Here is a 25,632-nt window from a genome sequence, read left to right as displayed (position 1 = left end):
GCTCCCATGGAAGCATGCCCTGTCCAGACCTTGTATTCTTCAACCAAAGAGAAGTGACCTCTCCTGGGGGAGCTGCAGCAGACATGGGATGATGCTCAGAGAGAAAATCTTCTCACCCCCGGATGGTGCCCATCTCTTGCTGCTGCGGTCGCTGCCAGTAGCTTTGTTCCAGATGAGGCAGGTGCTCCCGGGATGCTCTGGAGCGGCTCTGACGGGCAGAGCTAGGCTGCTCTAAGGCCGCAGGGACACCTGCTTTCCAGATCCTCTCCATTTAGGCACTCTTGAGTTTTTCCTTCCTGCCGTGTTAAAATACACAAATTGCCTGATGCTGCATCCCTGGGATACAACAGAAACATCCTGTAGTTCTGGCTGCCAAAATTGCCCTTTGAAAAACGGTCCCATCCCACCATGAAAACCTTGCTCAGGGTTTTCCTGCAGAGCCTGCCAGGCTGCTAGCAAATTCTTCACACGCAACTGCTGTGTCATCTAAGCAGCAAAGTGAGTATTTGTGACTGCAAAGTCCCATCTTTAGAGACCATATTTTCATGAAAGCTCCCATGCAACACTGCATTCAGTATGGTATTGTTCCTACACAAACAGTTCACTATAAATATGTAAAATCCAGTCATTTGAAGAGAAAAGCTGTTTTCTGACGCTGCTTACCACTGCATTTTTCTGGATTGCTGCTTGTGGGTTTAATTAAACTCGCTATCATTATTTTGCCAGAAAGCTGGCTTTCTTCACCTTTTAAATAATAAATACCTAAAGCCAGAATGTGAATAAAGCCAACAGATGATTCTCTAATTTCACATTCATTGCAAATATTTAACATGCTATCTCAGCCTGTAATACAGAATTTCAAAGACTCAATTTTCCTTTTTGTTAATGCTTGAAGCAGAGATGCTTCTATAAATTGTTATTTTTCTGTTAAGACTTTCATTTTTATCAAATCTAATTCATTCCAGTTTGAAGGGACACACCTCAAAGCAGTTGCCAAGGGCAATGTTTATAATGCAACTTAAACTTAAGTTGGTTGCATTAAATCTGTTTCTCTGGGGCTCTTAATCAGTTTTGTTTTCAAAATAAGCTTTCTGAATATAACATCTTTGTCCCTTATTTATGCGTGACCTTACCTGGACTTTGTGTAAGAACTTTTCCCACTTCCTCAACTACAGATTTGGAGCCAAAATGTAGAAATAAAACAAGAACCTGAGCAGAATCAACAAAGAGAGGGGAAAAAAAAAAGTCAGTAGCAGGTGATAAAACTAGACTGAAGAGACCAGGCAGAAAAAATGTGTGGCTTAGAGGAGCTGGAGTTGGTGTGTTTCAAATATAAAGAATTTTGTGACAAGGAGAGAGAAGCAGAACCTGTTCCACTGAAATGGGAATGTATCACCACTTTAAAATTCTCCTTGATTTAGCTGGAGAAATACAGTTTAGCTCACAGCATAACCCTCTGTACAGCAGACTCCCATAGAAAGCCATGGTAGATGTGAATTAGTCAGGGCTTCAGGCGTTCTCCCTGCTGGGTTGCAGGGAGAGAGCTGAGCTTCACAGAGATGGTTCACAGGACAGTGGTTAACACCGAGGAAGATGCAGGATGCAGCTCCAAAGAGAGAAATGCCCATTTTGCCAGAAGCTGTTCAGCATCACAAAGCATAAACCCTAATAGAGTTTGCGATTCCCCAGTGCATCATCTTCAGCGCTGTCCTCTGAGACTGGCAACGAAAATACTGCCTTGTACCCCTTCCCTCTCCCTCCTAGCTTTCACAGATGTGTTGTCTTTGCTTTTCATACGAATAAACAAATTTCACTTCATGTGCCAGAAGACGTTCTTTAACATTTTTCACAAAAGCAGGAGCCTGTCAGCTTTTGTCATGTATTAGCTGGAAACATGAGAGAGCAAGCTGAAAAGAGGACTGGAGAATTTGTACGAACAGATGGCATTTTTCTTGCCTGTGCTTCTAAATTAAAACTCTGAGTATAAACCAGGAGTAAAAGTTGATGTTTTGTCTCTAGAGAAAAACCTCTTTAAGGCATGTCATAGTAATAGCACCAAGCAGTCCTGTGAAGGACTTGCGAGGTGTTGCATACCGGAGAAATTCAGTCTAATAATATGCATTATGTTTTCCTTCCCTTAAGATGCTTCAGTGCTTTGTATATTTTACTGGAGTTTGTTTGCTCTTAACTGAGAAATGCAGTAATGTGATGCACCTAACAGAGGACTGGAACATCTCTAGTTTTGGTGCTTGGGATTTTTTTTTTTTTTTTTAACCCTTGTAAGGAAAAGGAGTTTATTAGTTTGTAATTCAGCACATAAGTTCATCTTGGGCCACTACTTGCCATTTCGGGTTCTAGCTAAGAGGCAGCTTTTTGCGTAGGCTATGGTCCAGTACTCTTAAGTGACAGAGACATTTTGTATCATGAAACATGTTTTTTTCATAAATGCACTGGATTTATTGTAAAGTGCACAATCACTGTATCTTGTGTGGAAGGGAAAATAATCTTAAGCTATTTTAAAAGATTTTATTAAAATGTCATTATACTTGAACTTTTACTTAGCGTTTGGGAGAAGGCGAAACAACTCAAAATTCTCGTTGATAACCTGTCAGTGAACTCGTCCCTCCAGTGTGGCTGTGGGGCCAGTTCGTAACCTTGCCTATAGCTGGCCAGTAGCAAACTCTCCGTTGTGCCGTAAATGAGTTGACAGTTTCCCTCCATCGTTAGGGTCTTCACCTCTGAATCCTCATTGCCCCTGCAGATCCTCATTCTCCTCTTACCTTTAAAAAGGAGTATGTTCCCAAATGGACATTATTCTTCATCTCTTGCAACGTTTTATTATATTGAATATCTGAACCAACTTCATGGATCTGACTAGCCCTAATCCCTTCTGGTCTTTATCAACTTGCAGACATTCTAAAACCCTTCTGTTCATGTCTGGTTCGGTTAAAATTGTGTTGTTTTTCTGAGGAAAAGCAGTGTAGATAAGAATAAAATTCCTAGGAATTTATTCCATGGAACCAATGAAGTGCACTTGGGTTCCTGGCTTATGCTGTTAGACCTTGGAAAATCCTCTTCACCTTGTGACTGCGGTGAGCTCAGCTCAACCTGAACCGCTGCGGCAGTAGCGTCCTTAGGAACAGCAGACACAGCGCTGACGGTCACTGTGGTCTTGTGGTGAGCGTGCCTGGCTTTGTATTTGGGAAGTTCTCTCTGACTGTCGATTTTGTTTGAATTTATTAGAACACCGTGGTCCTCCGTCGGGAACAAACTCCGCCAGACAGAGTCCAGCGCCACAGCACCGACCGCTGGGATCAGCACAGATCAACCCTTCCGGCGCAGACAGGTACCGTGCTTTTGGGTTTGGCAAATGGAACTGAGAACAGCTAGAAAAGCTTGACCAGAGGGATTGTTAATGCGAAGGTAACATCCACGTCCTTTCACCTCTGTGTAGGGGAGCTACGGAAGGTGAAGCTGGAAAAGAAGTTTCAAATAGTTACAGGCTTTCCTGGCCCGAGCATAAGCACTTGACACAATCCGATGCTGGCGTTGCTTCAGTTATTGGTAGTCGTCATTCCCAGGTACAGGTAACCGTCCGGAGGGTGTGGAGAAGTTGAATACTCATAATTATAAAAGAAACAAAAAATGCTTGCAACGGGGCTACTACAGACCCTTTGGCAAAGTTTCTTAAATTTCATGCATATCTAAAACTTAGAAGGAAAAATGTTCTGTGTGTTTAGACTTAGAATGAAACCGTTACACCTAGTGATACATGAGTTGTGATGAATTCAGTTTAAATTGTGGATTGCACATTTCTCAAAACATAGAAATGTGTGAAGCATTTTTCCAGAAAAACGAATGTTTAAATCTGCCTACAGATCCTCATGTTTTTTTTCTCTGACTTCCCGCACAGAATCCTGGCTGTTTCCCAGTAGAGTTGGAAAGGGGCCCTCGAGGATTTGGATTCAGCCTTCGAGGAGGAAAGGAATACAACATGGGCTTATTCATCCTTCGACTTGCTGAAGATGGGCCAGCTGTCAAAGATGGGAGAGTACATGTGAGTTTGTCTTCTCTAATCAATTTGGTGATCAAGTTGGCCTTTTGACATACTGATTCACCTACAGCAGCAGCAAACTTTGTTCTTTCATGAGTGCAGGGTGCCAGCAGGCAGAACAGCATCGGGACAGCTGCCCTTCTTCCAGCTGTTACTGTGCAGTGACAGCAAACGCTGTGGCGGTAGGCTTTTAAAGGAGAAACATATGAACAGCTCTGGCCATCCAAAATGAACTGTCCATCCATGCTTGAGTTACAGTAATGTACATGTCCCAGGGTGTGAGCAGCAGCTACTCGGGATGCTTTAGTAGCCCAGACAAGAAATTCCACAGTGGAGCAGAAAGCTGAAAGGAGAATCACTGTCCAAGTCAGGGAATTTGCGAGGAATGTTTGTGTGTACGTTGTGCTGTTGCTGTTCTGTGCAGTGTTTGAAGACACAAGCCTAACTTTTTTCAGAGATTATTACGTTAATTCTCATGTTTATGTAAGGAATTCACTTTCAAATATTGTAGTAAAAGCAAAATATGTGGGTACAATAGCAAAGAACGATGGTACGTGAGAATCTGTGACTGCTGCCCAGAGCTGAATTCTCAGAGGCTGGAGCATGAAGCTGAGTGAGGGGCCCGTGAGATGCCGTCCCTTGTGCAGTCCTGGTGCTTCGCTGCACGTACAGCCACTGGCACAAGGCTCTGCCTCCATTTGTACTATAGTTTGCAGAATAGGGCTGACACAGATACTTGCTGGGGCTACTGTGGGGCTTAATTGATGTGAAATTCTAAGTATTGTTAACTTCTATTATCCTAATTCTTTACAGTAATTAGCTTTTTTCCCTCATGCTTGAGAGACTACGTGAGTGTGGTGTTCAGTACTAATGTTTTCTCTTGTATTGCTCCTTCAAGTGGTGTTCGCTAAGCTGCAGGGCTTTGCTTCCAGGGCAAGAGCAACCAAAAGGCTCCCAGCTGACTGCACTCTGCTTCGCGTAGACGACCTGTGCCAAGGCAGGGGCTGGTGGGGGGACCGTGATAGCAAGATATTGCTGAAAGCGCTCCGGCTCCCGCGTGTCGGCTTTCCCTCCAGACCGGGGTCCTCAGCACTCTGGTGTAAAGCCCCCTCCCACCACTTGGCACCGAGCACCTCACTGTGCAGGGGATGCATCTCTGTAGGGATGCCTTTCGCTGCGACGGTGGGTGGTGGTCGTGTCCCATGGGGAACGTGAGCCCTCCGTAACCCGTGGCTGGTGCCGATGGCTGTGGAGGAGCAGGGCCACGAGCGCTGTGCCGTGTGTCCCCAGCAGCTCGGAGCACAGAGGGGCTGCGCTCACCCAGCGTGAGGGTATTCACAATTTTCACGTCATTCGGTTTCTCCCTCCTCAGCTGGAAAATGGTGTCATTTTCTGGCTGTACTTTTAAAACAGTGAAGAGGAATTCCTCACCCAGTTAATGGCAACTGAGCACGACGGGAGGCACGTCGTGCGGTGTGGAGCGTCCCGTCCTGTCTGATGAGTAACCAACCAGCCAGTGACCTCCTTTGGCAGAGATGGTTTATTTAACAGAGCCGAGACAGTCTCTTCAAACTGCTGATTTTATGCACTAGTGACATCCATGGGCTGATCCATGTATTGCGAAATAGCTTTCATGACCCTTTTTGTGGGGGTGCTATGCCAATCCCTTTCCAGCAGCCCGCGAAGTTAGCGTGAACTGTAATTACCTGCCCAATACCTGCGTAAGTTGCTAATTGGCCTCAGAGACCTTAGTACTTACTGATAACTGCGTAGTGGTGATCTCTCCTAGCTGGAATAAAAAAATCCTTTCCTTACATAAAACCTGTTCTGCCGTGACAGCATTCAGCTCTGCATTAAGTGTAGAGAAGTTGCTGTGTTACTTACCTCGTTAGCGTGACTTTAAACAGGCACATGGTGCCAGGTTGGATGTGGCTCATCCATAAGCTCCCTCCATATGATGATGCAGAATGAAAATACATTCCAGCACGTGGCTGTATCTGTCTCATCAGTTGTAAATAAATGGAAGATGTGTTTAAGTAATCTGAGATCTTTTATTGAGCTGGCTGAGCAGACGACCTGTATGAAGAGCTCTGAACTGCCAGAGCGTTGCGTTGCGTCGTGTTGATCAGCAGCCATTGAATGGTGTTGCTATTGCTGAGTGGATTTTAGCATGAGAGGAAAAATAAAAGCATCTGCCTCTCTTTTTTTTTCTTCCTAAATTAAAAATTAGTTTATGGTGTCAGAGATTCACAGACTAACCTGGTTGCTCTTTTCTCATCAGGTTGGTGACCAAATTGTTGAAATTAATGGAGAACCCACCCAAGGAATCACTCACACACGAGCCATTGAGCTGATTCAGGCTGGAGGGAATAAAGTTTTGCTGCTGCTGAGACCAGGGACTGGCTTGATACCAGATCACAGTACGTCATCTCAAGTGCTGTTTCGTTTTGAGGGTCAAAGGCAATGGGGTACAGTCTGATGAGGAGACTTTGGTGGCCCTCTTGTTCATGGAAATCTCCTGAGTCTGAGGTAGAAACAGAATCAGAAAAGTCTGAAGGAACCTCTGGAGAGCATCTGGTCCGGGCCTCTGTCCAAAGTGGGGCCTTTGGTTAAGCAGGTTAGAGTAGATCAGCAACGGTGGAGAGGGGAAGGGTTTTGTTGCCTCTTGTCTTGCTGTTAATCATACATTTCTGATTGAAATCTTGCTTGCTGTACTCTGTGATTTTGGTATGTAGTTCTGGGCTTTTTCTCTTCCTCCTTCAGGTTTGGCTCCTTCCAGTCTGTGTCCCTACGTGAAACCTGAGCAACATTAAGGGCTTTCAGTGCTTTTCTTGGTTTTTCCTTAAAGACTTGGTAAATCTGCATGTCTTGTGTTTCATCTCTTCCTATTATTAAAGTGCAAAGCTATGAATAACCTCAACTTTTCACTGTTTTCAGTTTTCTTTTAGTGTAACAGTTTCAGTTCATTTGGTTTTCTTGTATGAAACAGTGTAGGTCAGGGACTATTTTGCAATTTTGCTATGTAGGCTCTAAAGTTGTGCTGATGTAAGACCAGCAGAGATTATGCCAGCATTCTAAGCACAAGTTTTTTTCCAAAATCACATCCTTATGGTTGTAGGTTGTAGAACAACGCAATATAGAAAACTGACTAAATAAGACTTTGAGAGCATGCCACTACATAATCTTTTTCTAAACTGAAGATTTCATATAACACCCTGGAACCTCAGTAGTATGCATGTTTCTAAAATATTTAGTGATTTTTTTTTTTTTTTTTTTGAAGTCATTTAGTCAAATTTCTCACTGTTTACTTCCAGGTGATTGGGATAGTTATAATCCATCTTCGTCAAATGTAATATATGAAGAACAGTCACCATTATCTTCATCTTCACATTCCGCTTCCCCATCTGAAGTGTGTTACTTACCAGTACCAGGAGAAGCTTTAACGAGAGTTCAGCTGTCTGAGAAACTGGAACAAGCCAAGAACACTGTGCCTGAAAAGATAAGCACTTTAACTGAAAAACAGTTTGAGATGAAGCCTCAGTCTTCTCCCCAGAGAACAAAGAACAGATGGGAATGTCCCTCCAGCCCTGGGTTTGAAATCACAAAAGGCAGTTTGGCATTCGGGACCAGAAGGGACAGATCTGCAAGTCCAGAAAAGTTAGTGGCTGCTGAGGGACACCCTCACACCGGATTCCACAGCCCCAGAAAAGGGGATCCTGAAAAAACCTACGGCAATCTCTCACATAAATCTGACAGTTCCACAAGGAGTGAGAGCAAACCCACAGAAATAGGGATGAACAGTAGTAACAAAAAAGAGTATTCCAGTGGAAAGCAAGGAAGGTCTGCCAGTCCCCAAAAGCATCTCAGTAAGCAAGGAAACGTAGACACGGTAGGCAGGTTACAAGAATATCAAGATAGAACAACTGGTGGTGGCAAGACGACTGTTGAGCAATTGAAAGGTGGAAATGGTAAAACAGGAGTCACCAGGAAAGATGTGAAGCAGAAAACTTCTGGGAAGACGGAAGGGTGGTCTCCAGAGCGACAACATGCAGCATTTGGTGAGAATAATCTTCCATTCAGTGACTCTAGGAGAAACACATCTGAAGGCGAAAAAATAAAGAAGTCAAACTCTGGAGAGCCAAGCTCCAGCAGATTCAAAACTTCCAGTCTTTCCAATATTCCTCTGCTTTCCATGGAGAAACAAAGAAGGCTAGAAACACAAGAGACTGTTACGCTGAACAGACAACACGGAGAGAGACACGCGGAGCTGCCCGATGAAACCAAAGATGATGGAATTTCCAAATCCGAGAATAGTTCTCCAGTCAAGAAAACGCCGATAACTCCTGGACCTTGGAGGGTACCAAGCGCATGTAAAGTCACCCAAACAGCAGGTGTGGCTGAAAAACGGGTTTGACTGATGCTTTTTTTTAGAACATGTTTTAATCAAGTTTCTAATAACAATTTAAAAGCATTGTTTCTCTTCACGAAGTTGTCGTTTTTTTCAGAAACTGGTTAGAGGGTGGAAAGTATTTGATTCGTTCTTAAATTATCTAAGCTGCATGAAGGACCTTTTGGATTGCTTAAATTAAACTCTTCCATAAGCTGCTGTCCCCTTGTCCTTTTGAAGGCGGTGTTCTGCTGCTCTCAACGTTGCACTGCTACGGCTTTCTCAGATAGTATTGTGAGTTTCTGAACAAAATTATTTAATGCCTATATTGCCAATGTGATCATGACTCACTTCTTGTTCTTGTGCCAAGTTATCTACTGTATCCAGTCAATCTAGTCCTTCTCATACGTATTCCAGTCACAGAAAAGGCAAGGTTTTGTTTGAAATGGGTGTTTTCTCAAGAGCATGTTGCATGTTTACATAAGGAAATACGCATGTTCTTACTGGTTCAGTAAGAAGATGGGTGAGTTGGTTCTATCAATTCTAGGGCAGCAAATGAGCCACTGATGCTGTTCAATTGATGTTTTTTCTTAAATTTTTATACCTAATACAAAATCGTGTAGATAAAAGTTATATTTGACATAATGTTTTGTAATTTTGCTTTTTATGAACACAGCAAAATTGCTTTATTTTCTTGATTCATAAGGAGGCTTGCAACAGCTGTTTGCAAACATCTGTCTGAAAAGAGAGAATTCCGGGTTCTGTTAAATAACATAATTCCTTTGGTTTCACTCGTGGCACTGTGTCACCCTTAGCATTCTCTGTAAACAAACATAAGCAATGAGTGCACATTTCTTTTCAGCCTCATTGTGGTGCTCTGTACTGAAGTCCCATCGTTAATTATTTAATGATGCTGTCAGGAACTGGATCTTTTCCCTGTGTAGAGGTAACAGCTGACCTTCAGGACAGAACCAACTGCCATGGTAGCTGCTTCAGTGAACTTCTTGCCTGCCTGTATCAGAGGTCTCCCATATTTTACTTTGAATGTGTGATCTGTTCTGAGAGTGCTAAAGAGGATGATACACAGGGTACAGGAGACTTAGCATCTATTGTTTGGGCTAGAATACATGTTTTAAAAAGAGGAGTGTTACCACCAGAATCCGCTGACACATCAGTCCTACAGCTGTAAATTGAAGGGTTTTATTTTATTCATAGTTTTAGTGATGATTTCCTGACATGTTAGGTTTTAATGACTGCAAAAAAGTGGTAAAAGGAGCCCATGGGTCCAGTTTGCAGAAGGAGAAAGAAGTGTAAAAGGTCAAGCTTTACTTACTCAGACTAATGCGATTTGCGATTTGGAAGTGAACGAGTGAATATCTCGTTTTGGCTTTGAAACATTTAATGTTTTTAAAGCTTAATGAAGCACAGTGAATCAGTTCTGAGTTGAATTCTTTAGAAGTACCGATGACTACTCAAACAGCTTTTTAAACAAAGACTTTGAAAATTAAATAGGCTTTAAAGCAGATCTGAACTGTGCTCTGCTGCTTGACATTGGATGATCCATTGAGATTTGCTGTGTAGCATAATACGTACAAATACTCCATGTTGTGGAGTATGACTGTGAAAATATTTAATACTTTGAAGTAGCCTATGTAGATATTAACCATGTATTCTTAACAAGAGATTCTGTTTTATGTCGAGTTGTATGCACTTGCCCTAACCACTGAGTACAGTAACAAATTCCGACGTTTAATACAAAGATGAATTAGCACCACTGAAATTATTTCCCTGTCATCAACTACCCCTATATTTTTTCTGTATGTTATAATGTGACCTGATTTAGTGTCTTACCTGTGTGTGATTTCTCCTCCCATGGAACCTGTATCTGTACTTAGTGTATCAGATGACTTAGCAATGTGGCCTTGGAATGCTAAGCAATGTATGGATGTACTGGGTGTAAATGTTTATATATTGTACAGCACCTTTATACATACTTCTGAGGTTCTGACTAGAGAGAGACCTGTAAATCGCTCATTATTTTTTATATAGATATTAAAAAGAAACTCCAGTTCACGGCCTGTTGGTTCTGCACTGTATCAAATAGATTCTTTGTTGAGTTTCAGCGGTGTGATGCTCTGACCAGCTGAATCTATGACCCAGGTTTTACCCACAAACGTAATACTCTTCTGGAAAACAAAGGCAGTTTATTATTGGAAGTTTCCTTGACTCCCTCTTCAAATAACAAATGCTCAACAAAGGTATTGTAAAAATCATCAAGTCATGTAGAAACAGTTGTTAATGATGAAATACTTATACTGTAGGTTTATTTCTACATTTTGATATATAAAATTGTCATCTCCTTTTACATCTTACAACTTCTCCTTGTACAGAAAATAGCTGTAAACAATTTACTACCAAAAATTCTTCTGCCATCTTACCCCTTCTGTGAAAGAATGAAGCCAGGAAAGGTTCCTCGCTTTTTGCTTTTTTCATTACTAACAAATAGAAGATAGCAGAGTCGGTTAAGGAAAATGTAAGTTTAACAGATGTCTTTAAAACATTTTGTTTCTCTCCTATGCCCTTTCTAAACATTAATCTGCTTTTGGGTGAGGAAGTCTTTGCCACATCTCTTCCACTGAACTGATTCTCACTGGATTTCTTCCTCAGGTATTCCAGTGTGAGGCACGATGGCAGTGCGGAGCTGCGACAGCTCCTCACGCCACTGAGCAAAGCTGGGCGTCAGGAAAAGACACGCCAGGCTGCCCTGGGGACAGAGCCCGGGCTAAGCATTACTGAGGTGTTCCAGGGAACAAACATAGCAAAATACTCTGTAGTTGATAAATGCTTTACTTGCAGTGTGTGTTGTAAGGTGGTTCTCACGTAGCAATGTTTTCAAAAAATGATCATCACTTCTTTGCAGAAGACCCAACATGAGCCAACCAGCAGGAATCTGTTATATTGCTTCACTGTCAACATGGAGGCAGAATTCATCTTGCGCAGACCGAACGTCACTGCGTCCTGCAGCAGTTCAGGATAAAGAGGCAAAGCCCCCAGCACACTGAGCTTTTAAGAAGAGAAATACTCTTCAGCACATTCAGATAAATGCCTCTAAGTATCATCAGTCTGAGCAGAGCTCTGACGCAGGATGCACAAACTGCAAAATGTCAGCTCTCTGAAAAAGGACGAGGGTAACTGAAACAGGAGGGCTGACTTCGCTTGTCACATGCACAGGACGAGTTTACAGAAACAAGGCACCTGTAGCAATCATCGGTGTCCCTCCAGTAGCAGCTCTCGCATGGCTTGTAGTGTTTGATGCCCCACTCTGTCTGCACACAGTTCCTGCTAGTTTCAGTGCCAGCTACTAGTATTTGGCCCCGTTAATTCTGTTTTGCTGTGTGCGTGCCATGGGATGACTTCACTCATTAGACCAGTTTATTCTGTATGTTGTAGAGCAGTAAAGCAGAGGGAGAACTTGATACGTACGCTGAGAATCTGTTTAAAAAATCGTAATTGCAGATTTCCGTAGTTTGCGAGCCCCTCTGCTTTTTGCCCAGGCTATTGGTTATCTTCTCTGGTCTGTCTTTCTGGTGAAGAGGGCTGAGTGCTGCTGTTTGGTCAGTTCAGGGTTTAATTTTCCATAACTGAAAAGAGATACTGAGCGTGAGTATGGGTCTGAAAGCCGTAGGCCTGCATGCTTTTCATCTACAGGTAACACTCTCTCTCCTTTGCCCATCCTGCACTGAATGCTCTGCTCAGCACGCTCCGGTTTAAGCGTGAGCCACAGGAGGACTGTGTCTTCATTCTAAAGGGAAGGAACCCGGGATTCTGACTAACAGCTTTAAGCAGGCACCGAAGACCTGAACAGGGCTGACATTTGTCAGCCCTGTCCTTCCCCCCCAACACTGGCTCAGGGAGCTGGAGGTTCATTCAGCATGGTCTGCTCTCCGAGTTACCACGTCGAGGGAGCCCAAGGCCAGCCCACGACCTTTCTGCTGGGCTGGGAGGAGCGTGGCAGTGGTACAAAAGTGACCCCTGCAAGACGTAGCCTGTTAGTTTGTATGGGAGTTATACTTACTCTGATATTGAATCCTAGAAGATCACTTATAACACCTGAGACAGCAGAGAGTATTACAACACGCGTTATATTGTAGATCAGTGGATTCATGGTCAGCCCATACAGCCTAAATGGAGTATCTAATTCCTGCAGTGAAAGGAAAAAAAAGTCCCTTAGCATTCGTCCATACCAGAAGCAATTAATCCCCCGACTTTTAGCTTCATACTGGCTCTCTGGCAGACTTTGCTACCCACGCGCTGCCTCTGTATCCTTTCGTTAGCGTACGTATGTACAGAAATTCCCACGCTGTGTCTCAGGCCTCCCAGCTCAAAGATGCTTTCTAACAAACAGCCATGCTGAATCTGAGAAGTGTCCGTTGTAGCAACACTAGCTGCGTAACGAGCTTGACACAACAGGCTGCAGAATTTGGCTAATTTATCTGACTCTTTCTTAGACTATGCTCACTCTTTTCCAAATTCTACTCTGCTACTGTCAACAAGCTTCAACATCGAAGCTGCTGAAGGAGAATGAGATTCAAGCAGTAAGGAGACATGCTGTGTTCATACGAGCCTCTCCTCTCACTTATCTAAATCGTAGTAAGCTGTTACTAATCAAGTGTTTGCAGCACTAATTAACCACACTGGTCCTGTATTGCTTGATCTTATGCCATGGCTGTAGAAGCACAGAAAAATTCCCTTTGTGAGAACTAACTTAATCAAGAGATGAGAAATGGGAAGAGCAAAACCACACAGTCATTGTCATTAGTCATTGCTTCCATAAAATTTAGCAACTGTATGTTTTGAGGGAGAGTAGCTTACCTTTAGTAGCTTTGTAGATAGTTTCAAAACATTGTTTACTAGAGACAGCTGTTCTTTCTTGTTTGGCTTCTTCTCCATCTTTAGGTATAAGTTTATCTGTGACAGAGAGACATTACAGACCAAGCGTTAATATTCCAGCACGAGCCCCCAACTAATTTCTAACTAAGGGAAACTGGAGCCATTTTTTGCAGTCTGCTGTCACTCCTAAAGAAGTGATGCATCCACAGACAGGAATTTAGCAGTGATAATATCATTCTTTTTCCAATTGACATGGCCAACACGTGTTAACCCAGAGACAAAAATAAACCAGAATTTTAGAATTTGAGTCTGCCTAAATGTTTAACAGCTCATCCCTCCCCAGCTGTACAGTGTTTTATTGCCTTCTGTCCCGCACAAGAGTTGATTTCTAAATTTTAAAATTTGATTCCAGTATTTTTTAAGCTGGTTTGAAATGCAATAAGGATACCCAAACAAGCCACAAAGCCAAAGGGAGAATAAGCTAAATGGAGATACCTGCTCAGTGAGCAAGATTGAAATATTACTGTATTTCTTGTTGGTTTCAGAGCCCAAAGATGCCAAACGTAGTAAAAAGAGAAGAAGTGCTGCCTCCCAGATTAGGAACTCCCAGTTGTAAGCTGCATTCAGAAATGTTTTGTGACCCTTAAGAACCTGTATTGGGGAAAAAAAAAAGTGCCAGTATGTCAATAACAAGTAACATGCCTGTTCTTGGGAAACACGCAAAAGCATTGCCCTTACTCCTCTTCTGAACAGACATCCGTGTTCTGTAGCTACTGACAGCTTTTCCCTTGAGGTATAATTCATTCATGTAACTAGGTTAAAGTAAAAGGTCTGGTTTCTGACCTGGCTTTAGCTTGGAATTTGATTTTTTTCTTTCTGCTTAGAAAAGGACGCTTGTTCTTTCTCTTTGCTCCCTCTTTCCGGTTAATGGGCAATAAAATGCCTTTCCTTTCATGTGTGCTTGTCCCACCGGCGGCCTCAGACCACCACAGCCAGGCGAAGCCGATTCTGCCTTTCCCAGTATGTACTCACTGGGTCTAATTACAGCAGGACTGGGATTGTCATTACTTCCTCCAGAAACCTGTGGCTTACAAAAGCAATCACAGCAGTGAGAGTCAGTATCTACTACTCATCAATCTTACTGCTACCACAACTGCATCTTCATGGTATCAAGAACTTGCCTAAACACTGTAATGAATCTCTTGCCAAAAACAAAGAAACCAAGAAAACAGCTCCAGCATTAACACTGCTTACTGTAACAGGTGGTTTAGTGAAGGATTAAAAGGTGTAATAGTTATTGACCTGCTTTTCAACAACAGTGGTTCAAGAGGATGCTGCAGTCAGCCCTCTTAAATAAAATGTCCTGTGAACACTTGAGGTACTGAGAGTCCCTTTGTGCACAAAAGCCTATGTCCTGAAATTTTCCTAATGATTATAAAAACCCAGACTTTCCTCTGCAAACATAGAGGATCAATATCTATTACCTAAACATTATATATAATATCTATTAACTAAACATTACAAAGCTTTTAAAAAATGCAAAACACTCCATATTACTTTGGAGACAAACAGCTACAGTTGAAGCACTTTGTAGGTTGGCAAAAGAAAAGCCTTCAGTAGTTTGGGGGTTTTCCCCCTACTTCTTAAAAAAAAAAGTCTCACCTGGGCACAGCATATAAAAGCAATTGAAAGAGCCAGTAAAAAGATTGACGATACGACGACATCCACAGATCGCTGGGGGCCTCGCCTCTGCAGAAACAACGACACTGAGTCAGGTCTGAGGTTTGGATGCAGAGCTGTGAAGTCAAGGCTCACCACAAACAGCTGTAATTGTTTAACGATTCGAGCAGTGCTGTCCAAAGTGCCAGACAGCAATGAGGTAAAGTACGTGTACCTAGAGACGCGGTTACACCCTCTGTAATAATCCATTCTTGGATCAGAACTCACCTTTAGATAGGAGCGAAGCGATAACCAGATCTTAATGTTTTCTACCTTCTTGAGTCTAAAGTGAGGAATTTCGTATTTCCTGGCTTTCCGAGCAGATGTAATGTGACTAAAAAGCTTGGCAAACAAAAACCTCTGCAGATTCAAAACAAAAACATACACACACAAACATGAATTAGTCTAAACCAAAGAACATTGCTTGGGATTGCTTAGTGGTAACTGGCAGAAAAGGTTAGCCTTGTGGCACAGCGGGGAAGCCTAACGGGGGACCTTGGTGCACGACCTCTCAGGTAAATGACAGCAGTCATCTTGCGTGTGGCAGAGCAGAGCTGCTGTGGCTGTGCGCGATTAGCCACAGAACTCTCGCTAAAGCAGTAAATAACACCAGCCTGCCTGCCACGCAACACTGACGGCCGCTTTGACAAAGCTACTGCCCACAGTCCTGAGGGAGCTGAACGTGCTGCAGCCAACCACCTAATGCTCCATCTTGGAACAGGCCAGCTAAGCAGGCTGCTGCTTTTTCCCCAAACAGCTCCACGTTGAAGCGTTCACTTCCATGCCAAGATGTTAAACGGTTATCTTTCCCTTGGGAGCAGGGGGCAGGTAAGAGGGGCAGCGCAGGGGTCAGGAAGGGTATTGACAGGTTTAAGTCTGTGACCGATGGATAGGAGTCTTACCAGATGCCTCTACCTAAACTTCCTGGACATCTTACCAGCTTTGGCACGTCAGCTTGCTGAGACACGCTTGTCTTGCCAGTGTCCTCTGTGATAGGCAGCATGGTTTTGGTAGAACTCCTGCCCCAGGGTTCACGAAAGGCAACAGTACATTTAAACCTACCTGCTTGTATGTTCTCTCAGCAACACACATCATGAAGAAAAACATCCAGGTTAAGCAAAGTCTTTCAAGGAAGTTGATCGCAGACAAAACAATGACAGGGGTGCTAGCAGGTGCTCCGCAAAAGATGTGCAAAAGCTCCTTTAGAGAAATGGAGCACAGCTGCTCCAGGTTATCTGTGCGGAAGAGTCTGTAAAGGAATGGTAGGAATGCTAATCCAATGGTGATGATGTTTCCCAGCATTTGATACCCCACTCCTTGCTGGTAGGCATTAACCTGGCAAGCAGGAACAAAAATAGGATGATTACCTGGGTTTTTGCATCAAGGAGAAGGCATGCTGTTGTGGCAGCATTAATTCAATCAAGCATTCAGTTCCCCTTCCCTTCAAAGGACATAACCTAAAATAATTCCACTCATTTCCAAATGAGGCCAAAGCCAACAACAATCAATCAGGCGATAAATAATAAAACCACCACCTTCAGCACACTGCAGCGGCAGCACACAGCCAACAATAACCAGCACTCCTTAGTCTTCAATAGGACCTCCTAAAAATTGCATAAACCAAAATTTAAGTAAGAACATTTGGGACAACTGTATTTGCAGTTGCGGAGGGACCCAGTTTTATACTGCACTTCATATTTGCATGTATAGCTACTTTCAGGTTTTTTGGTGGTTTTTTAACGCGTGAAGGAGAGAGCCTGCAATGCCTTACAGCCCTCTTACCCTGCTCATGATAATCCCACTGATCTCCAGCACAGACATGTCCACCTTCTTGCAGTCATTCCCTTCCCAGATCAGTGCACTCACTTTTGCAGATGCTGGACTTGTATTCTGCAGCCAAAACAAATGGTTCTATAAAAGAGAAAAGAATGCAAAAGGCGTATAATCTATTTCTGTCCCGCTATTAAATAATGCTTTTTCCTAGAAAGCATTTAGATTGAGAGGGGGATTCCAAATTTGTCTTTGGGTGAAATGCTTTGTTTTGGGATTAGCAGTGGTCCAGATAATACCAGCGGGGAGGAGGGAGTTGATCACTGATACTATTTAGATCATTCCAGACTTCTGTGTGATTAGCACGGTTGACAGAACGGGCTCATTCAGCATTAGGTTGCTCACATACCAACCGCATTCAGATGTGTCTCATATTTGGGCAGACGGGGGGAAGAGGGGCACCTGAGATGGGGAAAAGAAGCGGGGAGGGGGCAGAAATCTTTCACAGTATTCTCAGCTAGTGGGTACAAATCAACAAACCTGCTGGAAAACATCTTCCTTCAAATCCCGCCTGGTACCTCTCACAATCATTTCCTCGCTGTCGCTGGTGCAGGACGAGCGACACTCTGGCCCGTGAAGCAGATCATCCCAAAGCATGTCTTCTGTCTCAGAGTCATGGCGAGTACTTTCTGAGTCTCTCCGGGTCACGCTACAGCTCCGGGATCCCACACTAAGGCAGGACCTCGAGTCCTTTGAAGAAGAGCAAAATTTACACAGCACAGCCCCCCACCCCATTTGCAGAACCTCCTCCTCCTCCTCCTCCCCACCAGCAACCAGCCAAATCAGCTTCCCGGGGCTGTTGAGAGCTGCCAGTCACACCCACCCGATGCAAACTGTTAAAGACAGTATCACTCAGCCATAGTTTTTGCAACCAGCATTTCTACACGGGAAGTCACACAGATAGCATTGGTTCCCCACCTCTATTCCCAACTTTACAAAATAAAAACTGACTTATTCATTCTAATGCAAAAGTTTTCTGGCTTTTGCATAATCTATTTTAAGATGCCATTTATATTTTATATTTATTTATAGATTTTTATATTTATAATTTGATATTCATATATTTTATTTCTATTTATTTTATTTTCAGGTGGGGGAGTGGCAGGGGCCAAGATAAAGTAATGAAGTGAATGAGTATATATCACAGAATAGATGTATTTCTTCATTTTTGAAATCAAAATTTATTGGCATAAAAGCTACAATACAGTGCTGCCTCCCAAACCACAAGAGCAACTGTAGCAATTCAACACCAGCAATTAGAGGCAGCTTGGACCATACTACACGGCCAACAGAGTGATTTTTTGTTTGGTTGGTTTGTTTTTGTTAAACAAAGCAGTATACTCGCGATTGTGAGCAAAGTTTACAAAGCTGCGAACAAGCAGGGAGGGAGGCCACACCTTCTACCTGAAGACGCTGAAGCACTACCATTTAATAATGGTCTGTTCTGAGGGGGAGGATGTCCCTGCACTGGCCAGGCTCGGTAAAGCTCTGTCTCTTGAATTTATGACCATACCTGACTATATAATGCGGATTCTAGTTCGGATTCCACAACACTATCAGAGTCTCTGGCACCTTTCAGGGCTTGCTTGACCTGCCAAAAACAAAGGAAAACCAGCTCATTATCTATACCAAAAAATTGTGTGGAAAATGGCATAAATTCAACGTGAGTACCTGCGAGACAGCCTGGTTCAGAGAAACAAGAGGCCTCTCTTTCTTCTCTTCATAGCTATTGTCACTGGAAGCCCCTTCTACATTCTGGCGTAACAAGATCCTTTGTGCCACTGCTTCAGCATCCTCCTCGCTCGAAAGCTCATCAGAAACGCCACCTCTGTTGGTGCAGTCATCCTAGAAATACAGCAGTCAAAATAAGACTGAGGCACCGACAAAGGATCGGCCTGAATTGCGTCAAACCAAAAGTTCAAAGCCAGTGCTGCTGCCACACTGGTATACACAGTAATCTCTAATTACTTGCACAAGCCAGCAGAAGATGATCTCCACAGAACATGCAGAAACAGAATCCAACTTAGCATCACAGAGACATCACAAATTTTAACTCGTTACCCCTGCCCTTGCCTTGCCACAGAGGTAATGAGAGGGAATCTTGGGTGGAGTGGAGTTGCATTTGGGGCACGGGCAGGAAGAGGAAGAGGCGGCAGCAGCTCTTGGCTATGTCTTACCAGCAACCTTAAGCCCAGGAGAACAGATGTATCTACAAGCTGGTGGCTAGCAGACCCGAAATCATGAGATGTGTCCCCCTACACCTAGCTCTGCTCCTCTTCAAACGCCTAGAAATAGAGGAGTTGGGATGGCACAGTGCTACAGTGTTCCGCACAGATTTTAAGTTCTTCATGTGGGAGTTAACACCTTACCGATCCAGAGGAGCCTCAAAAGTAACTCCACGAAGCGTTATGTTTTAGAGATTTCAACAGAGGTCACGATGCTTTAACTCTGTCTTTCTCTCTCCCCGAGGGATGTTTCAGTCTTTACTTTCCCGCCTCCCCTCTGAGAGGATACTGTGGGCAACTGTTTGCAAGGCAAATTGTTTTACAGAACTGCTTTTGAAAATTGCTGATTTATTTATTTTTAATCATTATCAGCAGTTTTCCTTAACTGAACATCTTGTGATCAGAAGTCTCTACAACTAAACGAGCACTTTGGTAAAACAGATATTTTCCAGGACTGTCTGTGTTTGATATACTTGACTATTGTAACAGATGAAAAGATGCTGACAGTAAAGTATCAGCCCCATGTCAGCTGTTCAGTCCAGGAGAAAGGGTTTTTAGGTTTCCTATATGCAAGCGGAGACTAGCAGAAGGGAGTATCTTGTATTGGATCAAACCACACAGTTAAGTATCAACAAACTTTTGGGGACATACAGAATACCCTGAAATTTGCAACTTCAAATGGATCTTTCCTGCCAGTACCTGATGGCTCTTTTCCCCATCGGAAAGTTTATTTTTCTCTTTGAAGTGCAACAGCCTGTATTCAGATCTGGCATGTCTGTGTTTAATGCCATTATTCACAGCATTCACACCATTTTCTGTCTCAGTTCCTTTCTCAGCTACCAACTTGACTCTTCTAATCCTATGAGAGAAAATACAATTAAATGCTTTTACGTCAGAGAAAAACTCTTCAAGGAAAACATCATGGTCTCTTTCACTTGCCCCACAGGCACACCATTAAACAATATAGCTAAGGGAATACATAATTGTCTTCTGCTGACAGGCTCTTTGTGTCCTGATTCTGTTGAAGAGACTTATATCTGCTTCACTCTCACTGGACGGTTCTTTTGTAACTCTAGTAGTATCTTAAAACTTCTAAACCAAGAGGGAAATTTTTTTCTTATTATTATTTTGAAAAAAAATAAATAAGAGCAATTCAGAAGACAAAAAGTCCTCACCAAGAGAAAGTACCTGTCAGTTGAAAACTCAAGAAACTCACCTGAGAAAACAGTAGAAGACAATGAAATATTATCCCAAACAATCTATCCTCCTTTTCCTCCAGTTACTTTTAGAAAAAGTAAGGTGGTAAAGTGGGATGACTATCCAAGCAACTTAAACTAGAAGGCACAATTGCTTCTGGAAATCAGGTAAAATAGTAATATAATTTAAGCATACACATTCGAGAAAGGTCACTTATCTGATAAATAAAAATAAGCTCCGCCACTTTACGCAACTCATCTAACGCTCAGTTTTAGCTAGACTGTGAGATATGGTATGATCTCCTAATAAGGACATACTAAAAATTCATGAGGAATCCGCCTCCTACAATACCAAGAGTGCTTTCAGTTCAAAAGAAACTAATTGGCAGACTTTGGGGATGTCAGTGACAGTATACATTCTGTCTTCATTTTCCAGGTATCAAATTGTTCACAGTGTCATTAAAAATACCACAAACCCAGTGAAGATCACATACCTCCTTCGGAAAAGCATACTAAATAAATTGTTAAGAATGGATGCAGATTCAGACTGCTCTTCTTTACTGTTTTTGTCAGGAGAAGACCAACTGTTCCCATCGACACCCACAGATTTGCGTAACTTCCTGATTTTTAAAAAAAGGAGAATTAAATTTGCATAGCAAGCTACTTTGAGGTCTTTCTTAAAAGATCTGAATTGGATCCGAACAGCTTTTTAGATGCTATTTTTCTTAACTCATGCAGACAGAATGCTTATTTCCAAATAAAATAAATTTTATTTGGATTAACAGAAGTTATGCATATACCCACAGGACATCAGTATACCACTAGCAAAGGATGCAACAGACAAAATCCGGACAAAATCTTTGCTGTAGAAATCTAATGGAGGCAAAACTCTACCCACATTCATCATCCTGTGTTCAAATATATTACATTAGTGTTTAAACTGAGTCAGACACCTAACAGTTAAATATCTAGTAGATAGACCGTAACATCTCCCACACGCACAGACTGCCAGCAATGAATCCACCACAGTCATCTCTGTCATCATTTCCCTGTTCTCAATACGCATCAGCGGTTCCCTGCAGTTAATGCCAAAGCAGGACACCAGCCTGGTTTGCAAAACCTTGAAGATGCCTTTCTGCGCAGAATGCCCTCCTCTGGCCACAAAAAGAAGCTGTATTAAAAAGCCACGTTAGAAAGAGAAGGCCCAACAGCAACTAAAGCAGACCTATCACAGCCTGGTAAATTTGCAGCATTTGTCTTGGTTATGAGAAGATTACAAGCAAGACAGAAAATACTCATTTTCACATTTATGGTTAAATAACATAAAAATAGAAGAGAAGATATTTACCCATTAACTTCTACCGTGAGCAACCCATCACACGCTTTGATGCCAACACACGAACCCGCTACCTCGCTCACCTCCTCCGCCTGCTGAGTCCGTTGTTTCCTGAAGGTTTGTTGATCTGGGTGGACACTATCTGACAGTGAACGGTTCCCATCAGCAACATAAGGCACATCGGTCCCATGACTTCACTCGCATTCACAACAGGCATCATGAAATACAACACAACTGCTATGACTGAAAAGGAGAACATTGTATCAAATGCAAAAATTAAGAGCGTGGCCCTTAATTCTGTCTTAACTATTTACTTTTACTCTGTTTTATAATTTCTGCAAATACTAGTGCCACACATCTCGAAATCTATGTTGAGCAGGTTTCAGATAGGATCCTTATGCTTTAGATTATGGACTACAAAATGATGTCACATTCCTTGCAGAAAAAGGATTGTGGCACAGACTGCTACCACCCCTTACCTTGCATAACATAGAGCACCAGGAGCCACATAAAAATACGCTGGGAAGTAACCTGTATCCACCACTGGCTGAATAATGGAAAAAATACAACTCTCACAATTCCCTTCCGAGTGAGCGATGTCCAGGGAATTTCAGGCTTTGCTTTGGCAAATGTAGAGCCTTGGAATTAAAGGAAAAACAAGTCATTAATCGTGAATTACAAGAATTTCCTTACTTATGACTTCCTCTTTGGCAGAGACCAAACCCTGCCAGAAGGCTGCAGTTCAGAAGGGTGACAGCAGCCCAACTTCAGGCACTCGTCCAATCCGTACAGCTCAAACAGGCGCGTCCAAAAGCAGCCCCTCGTCTTATCCCAGCACACTGCCTGCTGACCCTTCCCCACCTACCCAAGTCTGCTCTCACCAACCCCGTAGCACTGCTTTTGCTGAACCACCCCCCAATTCCTCCTGCCTCTGCTTTCAGGTTTTCAACGCTCCTTTTGCACCAACGCTAGCGAGCACGGGCACCCTACCCCGCTGGTAAGGTCTGGGGCTTCAGCGATGCTCTGTGCCGCTGCTGCTGCCAGGAAGCCAAATGACTCAGGCTCCGGGCAGCCGCTTAACGGTTCAAGAAAAAATACCTGCCAGGGAGCAGGCTCGCCTTCCCCCAGCCTGCGCAAAGCAGCGATGCACTAACAGCTGTGCGGGGACGCCGGGCACCAGCACGCCTCTCACGGAGCGCTCACCTCTGATTAAATCCACGTCGATCAGATCAGGCTGAATGTGACCCTTCTTCTTAGGCTTGTTTTTGAAGCCCTAGGAAGCCGAAAACAAAGGCTGCTGTTAGCTGCGAGGGGAGCCGAGCCCGGGCTGCCCGGGCGGCGGGAGCGCCGGGCCGCCGCCGTTACCTTCATCTCGGTCTGCTCGATGGACTTCTCCCATATCTGCTGGTCGTAGGCCCCGATCTGGAAGGAGAGGAGGCTGAGGGGACGGCCGGGCCCGCGCCCGCCCGCGCCGCGCCGCACTCACCTTCTTCTGGTACCAGGAAATGGCATCCCTGTCGCGAGAGGCCATGGGGCGCCGCGGGGCGCCGGCGAGCTCGGGGCGGCCCGGCCCTGGCCCCGGTACCGGCCCCGGCCCCGGCCCGGGCCGCTGTTACCCTGGAGACCGTCGCAAGCCCGGTGCTCGACTGCCTGCGCCTGCCCCCGGCCCGCCCCCGCCCAGGCAGCACTAGGGGAGCGCCGAGCGTGGCTCCGCCCCAGCCGCCCGCCGCCGCGGCCCTAGAGCAGAAATAAGCAGCCAGGCAGGTAAAGGACAAAATCAGACTTTGTTTATTAAAAAAATACTTTACAGGAAAAAATTCTATGCATTCCGTTGGACTATTTTACAAAGAAATAGCTTAACAGTTTGACACTCGTGTACAGTCAGCTACTGACAGAAATGCACTGCGTTAGAGTATTCACACAGAGGCTTGAGCGCTTCATCGCCGCACTACTCATTGTAAAACCTCTTTGAAACACTTGCTAATGTCAATAAATATACTAAGGCCGCACAAAGCAAACAGTCTTCCAGGCAATTGTACACGTCCTCTGTAGGCAGAGACCTTAGATAAATTAAAACCACAGAAAAAATCGTAGCTGCCAATCAAAATCAAATTAAATCACAAAAACAGCAATACAGAAGTCTCTTTACATGTTGTACAAAGAAATCAGAAGCGTATGTATTTCTCTAAACACTCGGAGTGCCCCGCAGACACCTCCTCAGCCCCCGAGGCTGCCACACGCCGCCGGGATTGCTCACCGGGCAGCACACGAACGCGCCGGACGAGCTTTCGGGGGAGAGCGGCCACTCTTCTGGGAGCAGAAACAAGCCTGCCCCTCTTCTCGCACCCCTTAAGCAAGTACAGAGCTGCCAACACTTAGCACTCCTTGGAAACTACAATTTCAGCGTTTATGCTCAGTTGATTCAGACCTGAAAACGGCAGGCCACGCCAGATTAAGGACTTGAGCTCACGCCTGTGGGACAAGCTCTGACAGTTAGCCTCGTCCAGGGGAGCTGAACTGTAACATGCAGGAAAACTGACAGAGCACAGCGGAGAGCCCTTTTTCTGTATGGCAAAATCTATACCTGTGAAAAATGTTGATCATAAATCCCCTGAGAACACTTCACTGAGTGTCCCGCCTTCCTGGAAGAGAACGTGTCAAGTATCTGCACACAATGACTTGTAGCATGTCTAAAGGAGAAACTGAAGCTAACTGGCATTTCATCTTTAAATTGCATTTTGCTAGTCCACTTCTAGCACAACTGAGCCACTCACCTTTATCCCAAGTGACACTGTTAGTCAACAGCACTTTATTTAAAATAGAAGCCTAAGCCTGAGTTCCGTATCTCAAAGCTGATCGCTCTTTATAGACGGAGCACTTGGTCAATTAGCAGTTGTCTCCAGTATAAAGCAGGAGTGTTTTCTCGTTATCAACTGACACACGTATCACAGCGCAGATCCTCACAAACAGAGAACTGAGGATTTACAGTAACTGACCAGCGCATTCGTATTCAGGAACTGTTCTGTATCTATCTGGGTGCTACTGAGAACTATTAGAACCATTCACGGAATCTGCCAAAGTTTGATTATCTCATCGTGTAGGCTGTTTTATGAAATCTTAGAGAAATTCAAACAGCCAGCTATTTAACACGAGAGATATTCAGAAATATCTACTTGGACCTACCCAGAGATTTGTTTTGCTCAGCAAACACTAAGTGGCTTGAACTCGTTACTTCATTTCTAAACAGTTATAGCTTATAAAAAGCAGTATTTTACATGTCTTGTTCTGGAAAACATTTGCATCTTTCACATCAAGGCATTGTTCTAATTCTGCTCTGTTGTTTTCAGTGCAATTGAAGCGATCTTGAAACAATGGCTAGACAGTATAGCGATCAGCTTCACAAGCAATCCCTCTCGTACTTTATATCCAGAATTGAGGTGGAGTTTGAAAGTAGTATGTCATTTTGGTTAAAGCGTACCAAAGCTGATAATGTATTAGGTAATAGATTTTTATAAAGTTTGCTCCTCTCTTCCTCAATCTTCCAAGCATGCTAGAACAGCATCAGCAACATTCAAGTCATTTGAAGATACGTTTCTGTATTTAAATCTGACATTAGATATTAAGTTAGTAACTGAACGGAACACAAAGGGAGCATGATACTATTGGTCATCTCCCTCCACCCAAAGAGATACATCAGAGCATTTTCCAGGTATTTCAGGCTGTAGTCACAAATTTCACTAAAGCTACAGTTTTGAAAGCAACATGAGCCACTCTGGTCTTCTTCCTTTATCCATTTAAAAACATGCTATTAGAATTTACAGAGGACTTCCAAACCGATTCCCTCTTCATTCTACTTCGACTTTCACAATAAAACAGACAAGTTGGTGTATGGGGGCTCTTAATCTGTGTATTCTGCCTTTAAAGTTATGCTTGCAGACTCACTGTAGTATCTGCAGATTTGTCAATTCCTGAGTGATTGTACGCAGTGCTGGCTG

At 43.6% G+C, this 25,632-nt stretch overlaps 2 protein-coding genes across 6 annotated transcripts in view; one reads left to right on the top strand and one right to left on the bottom strand.

The window, feature by feature from the left end:
- The window catches only part of MAGI3 (membrane associated guanylate kinase, WW and PDZ domain containing 3), a 74,144-nt gene extending 63,630 nt beyond the window's left edge, over positions 1-10,514 (top strand). For 2 of the 5 annotated variants that reach the window (XM_050911327.1, XM_050911326.1), the window contains exons 17-21: positions 3,244-3,346; positions 3,455-3,581; positions 3,914-4,057; positions 6,336-6,474; positions 7,369-10,514. In XM_050911327.1, coding sequence (XP_050767284.1) covers positions 3,244-3,346; positions 3,455-3,581; positions 3,914-4,057; positions 6,336-6,474; positions 7,369-8,468 — 1,613 coding nt within the window. In that variant the 3' untranslated portion in view covers positions 8,469-10,514. Of the gene's footprint in view, positions 1-3,243; positions 3,347-3,454; positions 3,588-3,913; positions 4,058-6,335; positions 6,475-6,817; positions 6,908-7,368 lie in introns of all 5 variants that reach the window. The other 3 variants (XM_050911330.1, XM_050911328.1, XM_050911325.1) reach the window with 3 other exon arrangements.
- Positions 10,515-10,630: 116 nt separating this feature from the next.
- Positions 10,631-23,188, bottom strand: PHTF1 (putative homeodomain transcription factor 1). The gene is made up of 18 exons (XM_050911331.1): positions 23,124-23,188; positions 23,003-23,059; positions 22,841-22,910; positions 22,117-22,275; positions 21,721-21,880; positions 20,796-20,921; positions 19,805-19,964; positions 18,552-18,725; positions 18,394-18,471; positions 17,361-17,570; positions 16,833-16,961; positions 16,113-16,385; positions 15,279-15,410; positions 14,994-15,080; positions 13,827-13,982; positions 13,314-13,409; positions 12,517-12,642; positions 10,631-12,082 (listed from the first exon to the last, which is right to left on the bottom strand). The coding sequence occupies exons 1-18, from the start codon at positions 23,166-23,168 to the stop codon at positions 12,062-12,064; spliced, it is 2,259 nt and encodes a 752-aa protein (XP_050767288.1). The 5' UTR covers positions 23,169-23,188; the 3' UTR covers positions 10,631-12,061.
- Between the last annotated feature and the right edge of the window lie 2,444 nt (positions 23,189-25,632).

This window comes from Gymnogyps californianus, chromosome 27 (assembly GCF_018139145.2).
Source record: "Gymnogyps californianus isolate 813 chromosome 27, ASM1813914v2, whole genome shotgun sequence".
NCBI lineage: Eukaryota > Metazoa > Chordata > Aves > Accipitriformes > Cathartidae > Gymnogyps > Gymnogyps californianus.
The sequence above is the reverse complement of the archived record's forward strand: the minus strand, read 5'-3'. Positions and strand labels throughout refer to the sequence as shown.

Bases quoted from the DNA above. Each gene is read 5' to 3' on its own strand.
- PHTF1 (XM_050911331.1), bottom strand. From the start codon at position 23,168: ATGGCCTCTCGCGACAGGGATGCCATTTCCTGGTACCAGAAGAAG. The intron at 23,060-23,123 runs GTGAGTGCGGCG...CTCTCCTTCCAG, and splicing joins TTTCCTGGTACCAGAAGAAG to ATCGGGGCCTACGACCAGCA. The intron at 12,643-13,313 runs GTAAGCTACTCT...CTTTCACTGCAG, and splicing joins TATCTACAAAGCTACTAAAG to GAATTAGATACTCCATTTAG.